Source organism: Tenebrio molitor, chromosome 1 (genome assembly GCF_963966145.1).
Source record: "Tenebrio molitor chromosome 1, icTenMoli1.1, whole genome shotgun sequence".
Classification (NCBI taxonomy): domain Eukaryota; kingdom Metazoa; phylum Arthropoda; class Insecta; order Coleoptera; family Tenebrionidae; genus Tenebrio; species Tenebrio molitor.
In genome coordinates this window covers 36,937,268-36,953,108 of record NC_091046.1, presented here as the reverse complement: position 1 = coordinate 36,953,108, position 15,841 = coordinate 36,937,268, and the positions used below count along the sequence as shown (strand labels likewise).

At 33.3% G+C, this 15,841-nt stretch overlaps 2 protein-coding genes across 2 annotated transcripts; one reads left to right on the top strand and one right to left on the bottom strand.

The window, feature by feature from the left end:
• Positions 1 to 6,441: 6,441 nt before the first annotated feature.
• Positions 6,442 to 9,267, bottom strand: LOC138122116 (juvenile hormone epoxide hydrolase 1-like). The gene is made up of 4 exons (XM_069036259.1): positions 8,878 to 9,267; positions 7,259 to 8,003; positions 6,974 to 7,205; positions 6,442 to 6,920 (listed from the first exon to the last, which is right to left on the bottom strand). The coding sequence occupies exons 1-4, from the start codon at positions 9,052 to 9,054 to the stop codon at positions 6,722 to 6,724; spliced, it is 1,353 nt and encodes a 450-aa protein (XP_068892360.1). The 5' UTR covers positions 9,055 to 9,267; the 3' UTR covers positions 6,442 to 6,721.
• Positions 9,268 to 10,296: 1,029 nt separating this feature from the next.
• Positions 10,297 to 12,935, top strand: LOC138122115 (juvenile hormone epoxide hydrolase 1-like). Its single transcript, XM_069036258.1, has 4 exons — positions 10,297 to 10,746; positions 11,441 to 12,179; positions 12,231 to 12,465; positions 12,673 to 12,935. Exons 1-4 carry the CDS (start codon positions 10,564 to 10,566, stop codon positions 12,881 to 12,883), a joined length of 1,368 nt encoding a protein of 455 aa, XP_068892359.1. The 5' UTR covers positions 10,297 to 10,563; the 3' UTR covers positions 12,884 to 12,935.
• Positions 12,936 to 15,841: the final 2,906 nt, after the last annotated feature.

Sequence of the window (15,841 nt, the reverse complement as noted above, 5' to 3'; positions counted from 1 at the left end):
TTTCTAGTCTAGTTTACCTTTCATTATTTAGTAGATATTCTCAGTTAGAGTTGAAAGTACGAATATGTAAAGTATAAATAAATTTATTCAATACATTATTTTGGCTATTTAACCACAATTAAGACGATACTCTTATTACACAGTTCTTCCACAATTTTGCACACACTACTTCTACATTTATTTACACATAGAGGAACACCACTTTATTTATTACTCATTCATCTCAGTCTACAAAATCAGCTTTTGTACCTAAATAAGCTGGTGAATTGTCATTAATTTGATTTAGTTTGTCAGATTTGAAATTTGTCATAAACGATACAGGTACCTATGTTGCTTAGATACTGTCATCCTTACAAACACCAACAATTAATTCCTGAGTAGGTACGTATTTTTGTTGTCAGCAGCGTCGAATGGGTGTGGATAGGGGTTAATTTATCCCCATTATTTTGGACCTAACGAAGGGGGGTTTTTTGGACTTGTTAGATCCTTCTAATGACCCAGAATTTTTTTGGCAGGTTATATCGGGACCACCTGTATTGAAATGTTATTCTAATTTAATAAGAAATAAATAAATGTCAATTACAAATTATCTGGAATAAGTAGAACTTTATTCGTAACAGGCCATTACTTGTAGCCGTGGAAACACAAAAAATAAAAATTTATTTTGAAAATAATAGTATATTATGTTATGAGAAGCAAAAATGAAGTTTTATGTGCTGCGGCTGGTAGATTGGCTGCCGAACGCAGTGAGGCAGACAAACCAGCCAAAAAAAAAAAAAAAACATAAAACCATTTTTGCTCCGAATAACATACAGGGTGTGGCACAACTCACGCCCCAGAGGAAACTGACAGCAATAACATTTTTAATAAACGTAAATTTTTAATAAAAGTTGTCATCGTATAGCCCGCAACTATTAATACAAATTTATGATTGGGCGGAAGTCGTAAAGCAAACAAATGGTGATTCTAAAAAGAAGCGAGATTAATAGAACGAAAGCAAATAATAACAAAGCGAAACACAAACAAAACTCAAAGAAAGAAGAATTAAAGGAGATGTCCACCATTCATTTCGAGACACAGTTGTGCACGCCGTAGTAATAAGTTTAATTTAGAGGCTCTGACCATTTCAGGTGTAATTGTTCCAAAAGCTTCTTGTAATCTGTTTCAAAGATCCTCCTCGTTATGAATGGGTCGATTGTAAACAACGTTTTTCACGTACCCCCCATAAGAAAAAATCCAGAGGATTGAGATCCGGAGATCGTGCAGGCCAGTGACGTAGACCACCTCGTCCGATCCAACGATTAGGATACATTCGATTCAAAATACCTTGCACATTGCGACTGAAATGGGGTGGTGCCCCGTCATGTTGGAACCACTGATTTACGAGAAAAATCAATGGAATATTTTCAAGTAAATGAGCCAGTTCCATGTTTAAAAAGTTTTTCGTACACAGCTCCTGTTAAACGCATAGGGAATTCAAAAGGTCCGATCTGAAAATAAAGAAGACCTAAACACGCTTTCTTTATTTTTTACAATCTTGACTTACCACTGAATCTTCCACTAGTCCTGACCACAAATTTACGGAAATTCGACGCTGAAGTGCACGCGGATAAGTAGTCCTTAGATTATCGTACGACCAGACATGCAAATTTCGATGGTTGAAACATCCCTGCCGACCAAAATTTGATTCGTCCGAAAACAAGATCCGTGAAATAAAATTTTCATCTTCTGCCGCTTTATTAAGCAACCAAACACAAACATTTCTTCGAGCAGGGTAATCTTCTGGTTCGAGATGTTGCACACGAGAATATTGGAAAGGATGAAGTCTGTTCTCATTCAAAACGCGATGTACCGATCTGCTGGAGATATCTACCTCTTGGACAATTTCTCTTATACTCCTAGTTCCATCTTCTTCAACGATATTCAGTATTGCCTCTTCATTAGCCAAGGTCCGTGCGGTTCGTGCACCTCCGGCAATTTCATTTCGATTCGGCAAAAGTTTCCGTGTTTCTTGAGCCCTAGCAAGTACTGTTAAAATTGTTTTGTGACCAGGAGAAGGTCGGTCAGGAAAACGATCAGAGAAAATTCTTGCTGCCTCCCTAGCGTTCCGTCCGCATTCTCCAAAGATAATCAACATCTCAACATAATCGGCAGCTGAATACATCTCGGCAGAGTTTTGCAACACGATTTCAGATCTTGAGAAAACACAATGACAAATTAAAATGTTTAAATTGTCAAGATGACACAAACATCTGTCAAAAAAAGCAGTGGACCATTTGATTATAAAAAGTTTCGCGCGGTTCGATAATATTCGATTGCGTAGCGACCAATTAAGTCCTCGATGGTATTCTCGTCTGATTGGTCAATTTCGCAATGTCTTTTCTCGCTTATTTTGAGAGTAAAAAAAAATATAGTTTTTAATTTACGTTTCAGCGTAATCCCACGAACTTGCCAGTCTTCTGTGGGGCGTCAGTCCTGACATTCCCTGTATTATGTTATGAGGAGCAAAAATGAAGTTTTATGTGCTGCGGCTGGTAGATTGGCTGCCGAACGCAGTGAGGCAGACAAACCAGCCAAAGCACATAAAACCATTTTTGCTCCGAATAACATACATATATTATTTTTTCTTCAAACCTTCATAACAAATTATTTAAGACATGTTAAGAAACCAGGTAGGAATTTCAAATGATTTAGCTAGTTTACTTTACTGCCGCTCATCAGCGGAGATAATTAAAACTCTCTATCAGAATAACTAAAAAAAAAGTATGTGTTCGTATTTGAAAAAAATATTTTGACAGTTTAACCTTGAAGCACTTTGGATTGTACGTGATTTTAGTACGCCATTTTGTAGCTTCCCAACCATTTAATTTGGTGTATAAATAATTAAAATGCTCCGATAAATAAAGGAGCTATGGATTTGTTTCTTTTTTTGGGAACGCCCTGTATATTATACATAAATTTTATCTTTCTGCACTCCTTCCCCACATAAACTTTAACTATGCCAAATCTCACACTCCTCCGTGCGCGCAATTTGCTTAAAAAGGGGTACAAAGGTTTTCCTTCACGTATTAATATATAGATTCTGCACTCCTTCCCCACATAAACTTTAACTATGCCAAATCTCACACTCCTCCGTGCGCGCAATTTGCTTAAAAAGGGGTACAAAGGTTTTCCTTCACGTATTAATATATAGATTAATAGCATAGTATATGCAGTAGCGCCATTGGCTTCAATAACAAGCTGCAGTCATGATTTAAGAACTGATTGACAAACTGCAGTCTATTTCGTTTGTTTACATTATGTAAGATAGGGCTTTTTTTTAGCAGCAGCATAATTTTTTAAACCTGCTCTTTTGATACGGCGTTGAGCTGTTCTGACGGTTCCCGGAAAATATGTGCCTTGACAAGCCATTATGGCTGTGGCAAAAGGGTTCACTCGTACAAAATTAACCAAATTGTTATCTTGTTGAACATTAGAAACTCTTTGTACCCCTGCCGCACTGGCCTTTGTACTCTATTTTATTGCCATCATCTTTTTAATTTAAATATACAGTGTGGAACAAAATTATTTTCATCTAGTTTGCTTTAGTTTGCTTTACCCCCCCAGTTTCTTTCCTGTTTGGTAAAATGTGGCCTGTCTCGATGGTTCGTGCGATAGCACTCAGAATCACTTTGTGATTGGGATGATTCCTGTTAGGAAAGTGTTGGGCATACATCCTTGCCGCTGCCCTAGCATTTCGTCCACATTCTCCGTAAATTAACAACATTTCCACATAATCCTCGGCAGAATACATAATTTAAAAAGCACAGGTGGTACTAAATCGATTTGAAGGAATTCGAACGAAATCTTGACACTGGCGTTTTTCAAAAGTTTCATAGCCAACCAGTTTATTGAAAACGTAATAAAACCAATCACCTAGCAGCAATGTTGAGAACTACACCTGGATGGCTTACAACGCTCTGATTTGTCAAATAAAAATGTTCTTATTTTGAATACCGTTCAAGCTACAAATTTTTATTTGTGTTTTGATGAGGATTTCTCCTTTTTTCTCTGGAGCGCGAGTTCTGGGACACCGTGTAAGTTTGTCCAGCGAGACACTGGTTGACATCAAAATCACTAAATTCTACGTAGAGGAAGTAGATAGTACCTAGCGCACGTAAAATTTGAAATATATTCTTCAAAAAGTAACATTATTACCCTGAAATTATGCTCTAATTAATGTATTCTAGTGCATTTTGTATGAAGGTGTAAAAATGCTGAATTTTTTTAACTCGGGGACATTTTTTTTACCAATTTTTAATGATCTGCCTTGTTTTTTGGTCATCATTTTATTTATTGTCAAATATTTTGAGGAAAACGCCGTGAAAAAACAGGCTACAATGTCTAATTTTTAGTCAAATGTCCTATATGGAGGTACATATAAGTATTACTTTGTGATAAATATTTATTAAAAAAATATAATTGCTTCACGTAATATGCATTTATTCACGCAGTAAAAAAATGTAGATATCATGGTTCAAAGTCTTTGTAAAGTTGGCAATGTTGGCATGATTTTATAAATCAGTGAAGTGCTCGACCATACTCCAAGGATTAAAATATTCGCAAAGGATGATGAATAGGCATTTTTCCAAAAACAGAAGTTAAGAAGAAAGTAATGATTATGCGAAATCCAGTGGTGGCTCGTCAGGATAGGCAAGGTAGGCGCCGCCTACCCTGACTTTTTCCAAAGGCATAAATTTATTCAAGTTTTAAATCAATTACAACTCCAATTATTGTTAAAATTAATTTAAATATCAAACTATTTTTATATATTTTTAATAACTCTGAAATGTAATTTTTAATATTTGTTTGTCTACATTAGATAATGTTTGATTAATTAGCAGCCCGCAATGTGAGAATGAGTCTCCGAAAGCATTAACTTTGCATTGCCTATACTATACCAATAAACTAACTCTCTTATAATTTATTTTTCATTCTCAATATAAGTATTTATCATTAAATAAAAAGATTGATCACAGTAGATATTAGTGAAGCATTCTTAACTTGGATACTCCATTGCAATAACCGCGTAATGTTCTGCCAAATGACTGGAATAAATCGGTCTAAATACCTAATAATTACGTTCTAGACATTTTATGCACCAAAAGATTTATTGACGAAAGTATAGTAACAATAACATTAATACCTAATTGACAATAAAAAATCGGTCAGCCTAAAATAAGTTGAAATATTTAAATGTAAATATACGTAGTTCCAGCTGAAATTTATTTTTAAATATAGTTTTTATTTTTCACTTTAACTGTACAAATAAAGCATCAAATTTCGCGATTTTGAAAATTGTTACTCATAATTTAAGCTTTTAAACATTTGATTGTTCAACATAATTTTCATATTTTACTGTGATTTACAGTGCTTAAAATACACTTTCATTTTAATTTACAAAATTCAAAGGTAACCAATGCCTGACAGACATGAAAAGATGAAATTCACCTTTTATTGCTGTTGTTAAGCAACCAGGACTACATTTCATTTCGTAACCCACTGGAAATTTTCAACAATGTTTTAGTTATTTTTATCTCGAAAACGAAAGAATTTTATTATAAACATTTTTTGTTAATGAGTTCTAACCATAGTTACTAATTACCGGTTTTTTGTAAGCGTATTTTAAAAACAATCTGTAAAAATCAATAGTAATAAATAAGGTAAGATTTAGGGTGACATCGTTTAAATTTGACAGTTTTAAAATAATAAGTGGTTACTTTATTCAAATGTTTTTAAGGAAATTGTAAATTCGTAATTACTTTCATTCCAATGTTTTATAGGTTCTTATATGTCTGTTAACTATTACTACTAAGTATACCTAATTCAGCAAAAAGTAAAACATGTACAGATTTGAAAAATTTTAATGTTAATAATAATAATAGAAGTATCAGACATTATTATTTTAAATAAACAACAAAAGCAAGCATATTTTTTAGATATAGCTGTCCCAAATTCACACAATATAACACAGACATATAATACAAAAATTAATAAATATTTAGAACTCTCCGTTGCTATGAGAAATCTTTGGTGTTTAGAAAAAATTTCGATTTTACCATTTATAATTTCAGCAACAGGAATAGTACCGCAATCTCTTTTTAAAAATTTAAAAATTTTGGACTTAGAGAACACAGGTTGAAATTCAAAAAGGTATATTACTATACTCATGTCATATCGTGAGGAAATTCCTTAACATTGACACAGAACATAAAACACAAAAAAGTCAAAATGTGGAGGCGAGACGCCGGTAATTATGTTGATAAGCACTGCACTATTACTTGATAGTATTATCCCTAATAGTGTATGTACTCCGGCAAAATTGCCGTGTCGCCGGGTGGAGGTGGGATACGAAATCAAAAAACAACTGCAGGAACTCGAAATTAAGAATGAAAAACAAAAAACAGTTAACCAGTTTTATTCAACATGTTTTCCATTTTACAAAATTTTTAGTTTAGAGTAATGAAAAATTAAAAAATCTTTTTTACATTTAAGTAAAATAACTAAAAAACAAACACCCTTCCTGATTATTTCTTAAACAACAATAAAACAAATACAACGCAACTTATATCGACTATATATTGACTACTTAAGTCTTTGTTCAGAATTATTCAAAAAATGCAAATCCTTTGAATCTTATAATTAGAACTAAATTGTCACATAGTCTTTTTTATTTTGGTGGTTACGAATTTTCAAATTTTGAAACAGCTAACCATATATCTTTAGCAAGCGTGTCAGGGACTTCAAAAGCTGCAAAATGTCCTCCATCATATGCATTAACTTGTACTAATTTTCGGTATCTATCTTTGAAGAGAGACGGAGGTTGATAGACTAGTTCACTGTCAAAAACTGCACAAGCTGCTGGGATCGTAACAACATGTCTATAAAAAAAAAGTAAAAAAAAAAAGAAATATGTATTAAACTACATACATACCTGTCATCAAAAACATTTTCATCTTTATTCATAGCTTCCGAATAAAGTCTCATAGATGTGGTAATTGAATTTGTAACCCAATAAATCATCACATTATCTAAAAGTTTCGTGTAAGTGTACCTCTCTAGTAGACCACCATCAGCTTTATTCTTCCATGCTGGGTTTGTCCAAGTGGTAAATTTTTCTAAAATGTATGCTGCCAGTCCCACCGGAGAATCGTTTAAGCCCACACCTAATAATGTAGGCACAAAATAAAAAAAATAATAAAAAATCAATTTTACTCGCCAACGGTGTCCGGTTTGGTTGCTTGAATGTGCATATATCCAAATTCTAACAGCATATTTGAAACATAATCAGATAGGGGATATACCTTATGTTTACTTTTCTCTTCAATAATCAGACTAGGCCACAGGCTACCCGCCAATAATTTTACTTTTGACAAGTGACTATTTGACATGCACATGTTCGAATGAATCCCTTTCACCTTGTCCGGGAAGAAAATTGCCATTGTCGTTGTAATAGCCGCCCCCCAGTCTCCCCCCTGAACATAATAATAGTCGAAACCTAGTCGTCTCATGAAATTTTTGAATACCACAGCCATAGGACCCACTCCTAAACCTGGTTTGACTGCCGCTTCGGAGAAACCGTATCCTGGTAGCGATGGTGCGATCACCTCAAACACAAAATCTTTATCTTTTTGTACTGTTGTCAGCAAAGGAATCATTTCATAAAATTCTCGCACAGAGCCGGGCCAGCCGTGCAAAAGTAAAAGAGGCAATATTTTTGTCCCGCTTGGGACGTTCTTCGGTTTCACGTGAATGTAATGGATGTTGAGGCCTTGTATGTTCGTTTTGAATTGGGGAAATTGATTGAGAAACTTCTCACGCTCTCTCCAGTCATACTTGGTAAGCCAGAAATTGACAATTTCTTTTAGTAGCTTGGTGTTTATGCCGTATTGTTGTTGAATTCCTTGCAGTGATGGAACAAAGTCACGCGCATTTTTCAGTCTATATTTCAGATCTGCCAAAACCTAAAATAAAAAAATTGCATTTCAATGCATAATTTTATTGTCAAACTAATTTACATAAACAGTTGGAGTAGGTACTTAGTTATATCGGGTGTTTTTTTAAATTTCACCTCGTAGCAGGCGTTAAAAAATCGATTGTGAACGCACCACTCGTGTAAAACATAATCCGTGATCGGTAATCTGTTTGGTGGTTTTTTGATTTTTGAATGGACTTTATAGAATTTGTGCTAAATTAAGGTTTGTAGGTATATTCCATCAAGTAGAAACATTTTTGAAGCAGCATATATGTATATCTGTTCTTTAACAAAGAGTGAATTAAAAAAAATTAAATTTAGTGAGTTAATTTTTTTTTAACTCACTCTACCGAATAAACAATTATTATAATTATTTACCTTGGTTGTTATGAAGTAGATAAATACGGTTTAAAACGTCAGAATTGAATAAAAACATTTTATAATAAAACGAAACATCAAAGTTTCATAATTCAAAATGATGAGTAAGAGGGAAAAGATTCGAGAATAATTCCTTGCGTGTTTTAATATTTTTCTCTATTGTTTTACTCAAAGAAAACAAGTCTTCCGTGCAGCAATAATAATAATAATAATAAATATTTGTCAAGTGAAAATTAAAAAGAACATAAGTATGTAATAATTTATAGTTTCTGATTTAACATATCGCCTACGTGTCCTTGTTTTTGTTTACGAATATTTAAATTTAATTGTAAAAACCAGTTAAAGAACACATACACGTTGCTTAAAAAGCATAGGCGTGCACTGCGATAAGTGGTCTAAACGAATCTGCGAACATAAATATGTATGTACTAAAATCTACAGCAACACCAACGTTTTAAATGAATGAATTTGTCTAATGGTCTTACCTCATTGGACACGTTGATTTTAAACGGAACGATGCTTTTGTCTTCTTTGGAAGGATCACCGGGACCCCACCAGGTCTCGGGAGGCACTTTTACTGGCTCGTTAATATTCGCCTTGTAAATAACGTTACCTATTGCCAGTGCGAGGATCAGGACGATAAATTTAACGAAGCCGTTCATGATGTTTTCACAAAATACCTTGGTTTACTTTATACACTTCTCACAGATCAACCGAATGGTGTAAATGCGTAAATTTTAACAGAAAATGTGACTATTGATTGGAAGACAAGTTTATCTGTGTGCAGTGTAGATATGTGAACAGACTGGTAGCAGCTATTGTAGCATGATAGAACGAATAATTCTCCTGCCAATCCGGCTACCACGTTCAGGGTCTTCCGATTTCGATACAGCTTGATGGATAATGAACGATAAGGCTTGGAAAGGATGCAACACACAACACAGTATTGGAACCAATACTATAGCAATAAAAAGAGTAGATCCAGTATTTTACATTTACATCATTTAAAATTTAAATAGAATTAATTTATTTAGTCGACAAGCTTGTGTTGGGTTACACAATATTTTTTTAATAAAAAAAATATTTATTAGTCTTTTCTAGATAGGTAGGTACATATTACTATGTAACTGAACGATATAATTGCATGAAATGTAGTCTCGTTATGTCTTATATTTTCAAAGTTCAAGATGACGACTTGCTGCATGAATAAAAAAAAGAAAATTGTACTCTTTTGGCGTTGATTACACTTTATTCCACCCAGTGGCGGTGCAAAGGGTAACTTATTAAATTAATTAATGCAGTTAGTTTTCGTGTTGTTGGTAAGAAACAAACAAGCACTTTTTTCGTATTTATGGACACAATAATGTCTTTTATTTCGTGATTGGTCAAAAATTCAAATTTTACAGGTAATGGAGATAATTAACTGAATCCAAATTAAAACATAACACAATAATACTCGTATCAAAACATTTTATACATTATTACATCGATGATACCTTCCGTTATGGATTATGGGCAATCATTTACCTTGTCCAATAGCAATAAAGATTTACTTATGTTATGTTACCTATTTAAACCAGTGTTAAACAAAAATTAAAGTAGGTAGGTACATACCTACTTCACAAAAGTAAAATAATATGCATTGTCATACCTAATTATCAGTTATCACACATAGTACATGATTAAAAATGTATGATGCCTATTTTAATTGGAAAGTCATCTAGATTCATCTCTGTATTGTGGGTCCAATGCTCCAATGTACACAAATATTATGCAATATGATAAAAAATAATTTTATCTAATCGAATTGATTCATTTCTTTAACCTTAACTACATAACATTAAAAAAATGCAAAGTCATGTCAAAGATAAGAATAAGGTGATTTGTTTTCTTAAATTTAGACATAACAAAACCAAAAAAGTAAGAGACTAGCCAGTTTTAATAGTGATGAGGATTGAGGACAAAAACTGGCTTTTTAATGTTATTATTAAAGAATATATCTTACTTGAGTATAAATAAATAAGGTTTAATATAAATAGGTAATGCTGCTAGTCCCCTGAGGTGTATCGTTCGACATATATCGTTGTTTTTCGTACTTCACAATCAGCGCGTTAAATTTCGAAGTTAAATGATAAGCAGTAAATTCTGTACAAAGAGTTCGACTTGTCAACATGGCTCTGCTATGGAAATTGTTAATATTCGTTGCCGGAGTAGTTGTGTTAATAGGGTACAAATTAAATAATGTGATGAAGCCTCCGCCTGTGCCTAAATTAGAAGAAACTTGGTGGGGAAGCGGAGATCCATGGAGAGAAGATAAAACAATTCGTTCGTTTCAAATTAATGTTTCTGACAAGGTTTGTACCTCCATGATTTAAATTAGTAAATAAACAAAAACAAATCTATCTGAGGAAACTCGAATTACCAATTAAGTAGGTACGGTCGGTGGACAAATAAAACTGGGACACTTAAAATTTAGTCTATGTAAATCAGACCATTGAATTGGCAATATATTTGTCAGTGTCTATATAATATGTCATACCAAAATTAACCTATTTGCGATAAAGCCATAATTAAACAATGCAAATTTGTAAAGTTTGACTTATGTAATTGTCATTTTTGTCCCAGTTTTATTTGTCCATCGACTGTACCTACATGAATTATTGGTAAATATTTTTTGGTGTCAGTATCTTTATAACACAATTTTATTTTTAATTGTCCCAATCTTTCGCTGGACGAAGTATACCTACCAGTTTATATGTATGTTATAAGTATTATTACATATTTATTAAACTGCACATTTATAGACTTCGGTATAGTGTGAGTTTGTAAACTTTGTACAATAATTGCTTATTTATCCTGTCAGACTTTGTTCGATGATAAATCAATTGTATTGCATTATATTAAACTTTACCCTAATGCATTTGACATTGATATAGTAAGCAACTTTGTAGTATTACATTTGAACTACACATATTAAATATTTTGGTATGAATTTTAACAAACCCACAATTTTTGAAATGCTTGAATTTCTGATATCTATATCTGAAGGAATTACAAGACCTCAAGTACCGCTTGGAACATGCAAGAGCTTTTACTCCACCTCTCCAAGGAATTCAACAACAATATGGCATGAACACAAATTTATTAAAGGAGATTGTAGACTTTTGGAAAACGAAGTACAACTGGCGAGAACGTGAAATATTCCTGAACAAATTTCCACAGTATTTAACTAGTATTCAAGGACTTGACATTCATTTTATTCATGTGAAACCGAAAACTACGAAGGTTAAGGTTTTGCCACTTCTTCTGCTTCACGGATGGCCCGGTTCAGTCAGAGAGTTTTACGAAACTATCCCTCTGTTGACGACACCTCAAAAAGACCGAAATTTTGTATTTGAAGTGATTGTAGCGTCCCTTCCTGGTTATGGATTTTCTCAAGCTGCTGTACGACCAGGCCTAGGGGCGGCCCAGATGGCCGTTGTTTTCAAAAACCTGATGAAACGTCTAGGTTTCGAAAAATATTATGTCCAAGGTGGAGATTTTGGCGCAATAGTTTTACAACATTTGGCGGTTTTGTACCCAGAGTCATTGTTAGGTTTTCATTCGAATATGTGTACAGTGTACACTCCTCTATCATATATAAAAACGTTGCTTGGTGTCATTCATCCAACGTGGTTTACAAGAGCAGACCACGTGAATAGAGTTTATCCCTTATTGGAAAGTATCGGGTTTAGATTACAAGAAAGTGGGTATCTTCATCTTCAAGCAACCAAACCTGATACTCTCGGTAATAATTCAGTAGAGAAGGAATTGTCATTAAGTAAATAATTAATTTTAGGAGTAGGTTTAAGAGATTCACCGGTAGGATTGGCAGCCTACATTCTTGAGAAGTTTACTACAGGAACCAACAGAACGCATCAACGTCGTGAAGATGGTGGCTTGAAAATGTATTATGATTATACTAATCTCTTGGATAATGTGATGATTTACTGGATAACCGGATCGATGCCAACTGCCATAAGATTGTACTCTGAAACGTTTAATAAGGCCCATATAGAACTGGGAATTACAAGGTAAAATTAAAGTTTGCAAAATTAGACGAGAGTTGTGTACTAAAGATCAAGGCTCACTCTTAAAGTATGAGAAACAATATAGTCAGAACAATTCATTGCAATTGATAGTTGCTCTTTATAATCGTTATAACTTAAAATTATTTTTTCTAAATTGTTTATAATTAATTCTCTTCTAAAATATGTTTTTATCGTTTGTTGTTGTTTTAGGAGTCCCGTTCAAATTCCCAGTGCATGTGCCAGATTCTCCAACGATTTCTATGCATCAGACGGTGTTCTTGGGGAAATATATCCCAAATTATTGCACTTGTCTGACTACGAGGGTGGCCACTTTGCAGCTTTCCAGCTTCCTGAAGTTTTTACAAAAGACGTTTTCATCGCCGTAGAAAAATTTGAAAAATATCACGCCAGTCAACAATAGTCCTTGTACTTTTCGTTTTGTTTATGTTTTTAATAAAATTACGATTTTTAAAGTTTTTTTTTTTAATTTGTAAGTACTTTGGAAACGCCACAAATAGACACGACTTGCTAGTCACCCCGACACACTCGTACAAACGGGGTAATAGTTATTACCGCAACAAGTTTACAAAGCACTGCACCATTGTCTCTACAAAATAAAATTACATATTACCATTCCTCTATAATTAGTTTAAGTATATTGGGTGTGTCAAAAAGGTCGGACACCAAAGAAGGTACACAATTTAGGGTAATTATGGACCATGAAGAAATTTTTATTTTGGCCTTTCGTTGACGCCCAAGAGATTTTGGAAGTTACAACTAAACTATCTACCTATAAAACTAAAATAAATGATCCTGTTATTGATGTGGGAACATAATTGCGTGTGTCAACTTTCAAAGTTGTCCTCAACAGAGATCCAAAAATTCCTTTCACGAATATGTTTGAAATGCGTTTCTTCGTCAGTGTTAAATATGATGAAACTAGCTGACCCGACAGACGTTGTCTTGTCCAAATTTCAATATCTAAATTTGTTTGTGATTATTTTGTGAATTTGTGAAAAGCTACTGGAAATGTGTAAACAAAGTAAAAATTTTACATGGGAGATAAATTCTATCGGCAGTATTCTACACTGCTGAAATGCTGGAAATGTGTGATGTGCCTGGAATGTGATAGAGTTGGAACCATGCGGTTTTGTTCCAGAATTTAAGTCACAATTTAATTAAGTCAGAATTTCATGTCCAAACAAATTATTTATTTTCTTCCATTAAATTTGAAATCACAATTAATCTCAAGCAGTTTTATTGGGTGATTCAAAATGATTGTGAATAAGTATTGCAACTATGTACGAAAATGTATGTGGAAACTGTGTGAATGGAATAGAGTTGACATTTGTATGACATTTCATAAGCGTGCATTTAATTTTTTTTCCGTTGACCGCTTGTTAATTTCAATATTAATGAATTATTTTGTCTAAAATAATATAGTGTATTAATGAACCTCATTAATACACTATTTTTCATTAATCAACGATTTTTGCGATTTTGACGTTTTGATGATATTTTGATGTATAAACAACCTTGAACATGTATTGTTTGCACTTACCAACACTGCAGCAGGTAGTGCAGCAGGGTTTTCTATATTTTATAGCTCCATAACTGCACAATTACGAATTTACTTTTTCAAAAGCCGACCTTTTTGATTGTCATGTCATATTTTTCAAAGGTAACTAGGTTTTCTCAGCAACCATGATTTTTACGTGAAATTGAATGTGAATGGAGTTGACGTCTTCTGACACTCTTTGTGGAAAAGTGATTATAAAGTGTTGAAAAATTTTTAAATGGCCTACCCTGAGGACGAAAAAAGGATGAAGGTATTTTATAACGTCCCATCTTTATCGAAAAAGATGAAATTGGTTTTGATTTGGCTTTAATTGGAAATTTTCTCACAAAAAAAAAGTTTGCGGTCAACGAAAAATTTTTGTAATCAACTCGTTTGTTAATGGGCGATTAATAATCTCAACTATTAAAGGCACTCACTCGCTACACTCGTTCGTGCTTTAAACAGTTTCGATTATTAATCGCCTTCATTAACAAACTACTTTATTAAATAACTATTAATTCCATTACACATTGATTTGACAACTTTCAAAATTGCGCGACTATGAACTGTCAAAAAAATGTCAACTCTATCCTACCCACACAGTTGCCACATAAATTTTCGTACATAGTTGCCAGATTTATCCACAATTATTCTGAATCACCCAATATTTACATTTCGATTTCGATTGCAAGATGGATGTTCAAGTAAACAATCCGATATAGGCAAATAAATTGGAATAGAAATAAAACAACTACTACTATCGCGAGCAAAAAATTCTGGTCGTCAATGTCATTTCAAAATTTGGTTCGTGTCACAAATTAAAAAATTTCCCTGTCTGATTATGCCCATGTCAACAAAGTGTCAAAATCATTGGACCGTTTTACAATAGAGCATTTTCCATTGCGTCAAAGCATGATTTTGACGACCAGTTTTTTTTGCTCGCAACAGTACATTTGTTGGACAGATCGCGAAACAACACAAAAGTAAAAGCAAATTTTATTTTAATTTACTGGATTGCGTTTTTCCAGATTTTTCCTCAAATCTTCCAGATTTTTTTTTCAATTGAAAAAAAAAGGGTCAAGCAAATATGTAGCTCCTATTGTCAGTTATGATTGAGAATGCATACAAAAATTATAATTTTTGCAGTTTGTCCGAATTTTCCGACTTTCCTTTGTAATTTTCCCGATTTTTTTTCCAAAAACTTATCCATAAAACCAAAAAAGAATTAGGTACGCAAAGCCATCGTTCGAATCCTGATTTATGGTCTTGAGTTCATACAAAAAAGCACTTTCAGTTTTTTTAATTTAGCTTTTCCAGATTTTTCTCCAAATCTTCCAGATTTTTTTTTTCTATTGAAAACATTCAATTGAGTAATTTCATCCCGGGGCATATGAACAAAAAAAAAAGAATTAATCAATCACATATGTCGTTCCTATCGTCAGTAATGATTAATGAATAATTATCGAGAATGCATACAAAAATTATAATTTTTGCAGTTTGCCCGAATTTTTCGAATTCCCTTTGTAATTTTCCCGATTTTTTTTTCCTGAAAACTTTTTCACAACTATAACGAACAAAACAAAAAAATAATTATGCATATACATCACAAAAAAGCACTTTCAGTTTTTCTCGAATTTTCCAATTTTCCGGGCAACTTTTCCAATTTTTCTTTACATAAAAACCTCATACGGATTATTACGAACATAAAAAAAAATTAGCCAAATCGTTCCAGCCGTTCCCACAGAAAAAAGCACTTTCAGTTTTTCCCGAATTTTCCAATTTTCCGGGCAACTTTTCCGATTTTTTTTTCTTTTTAAACCA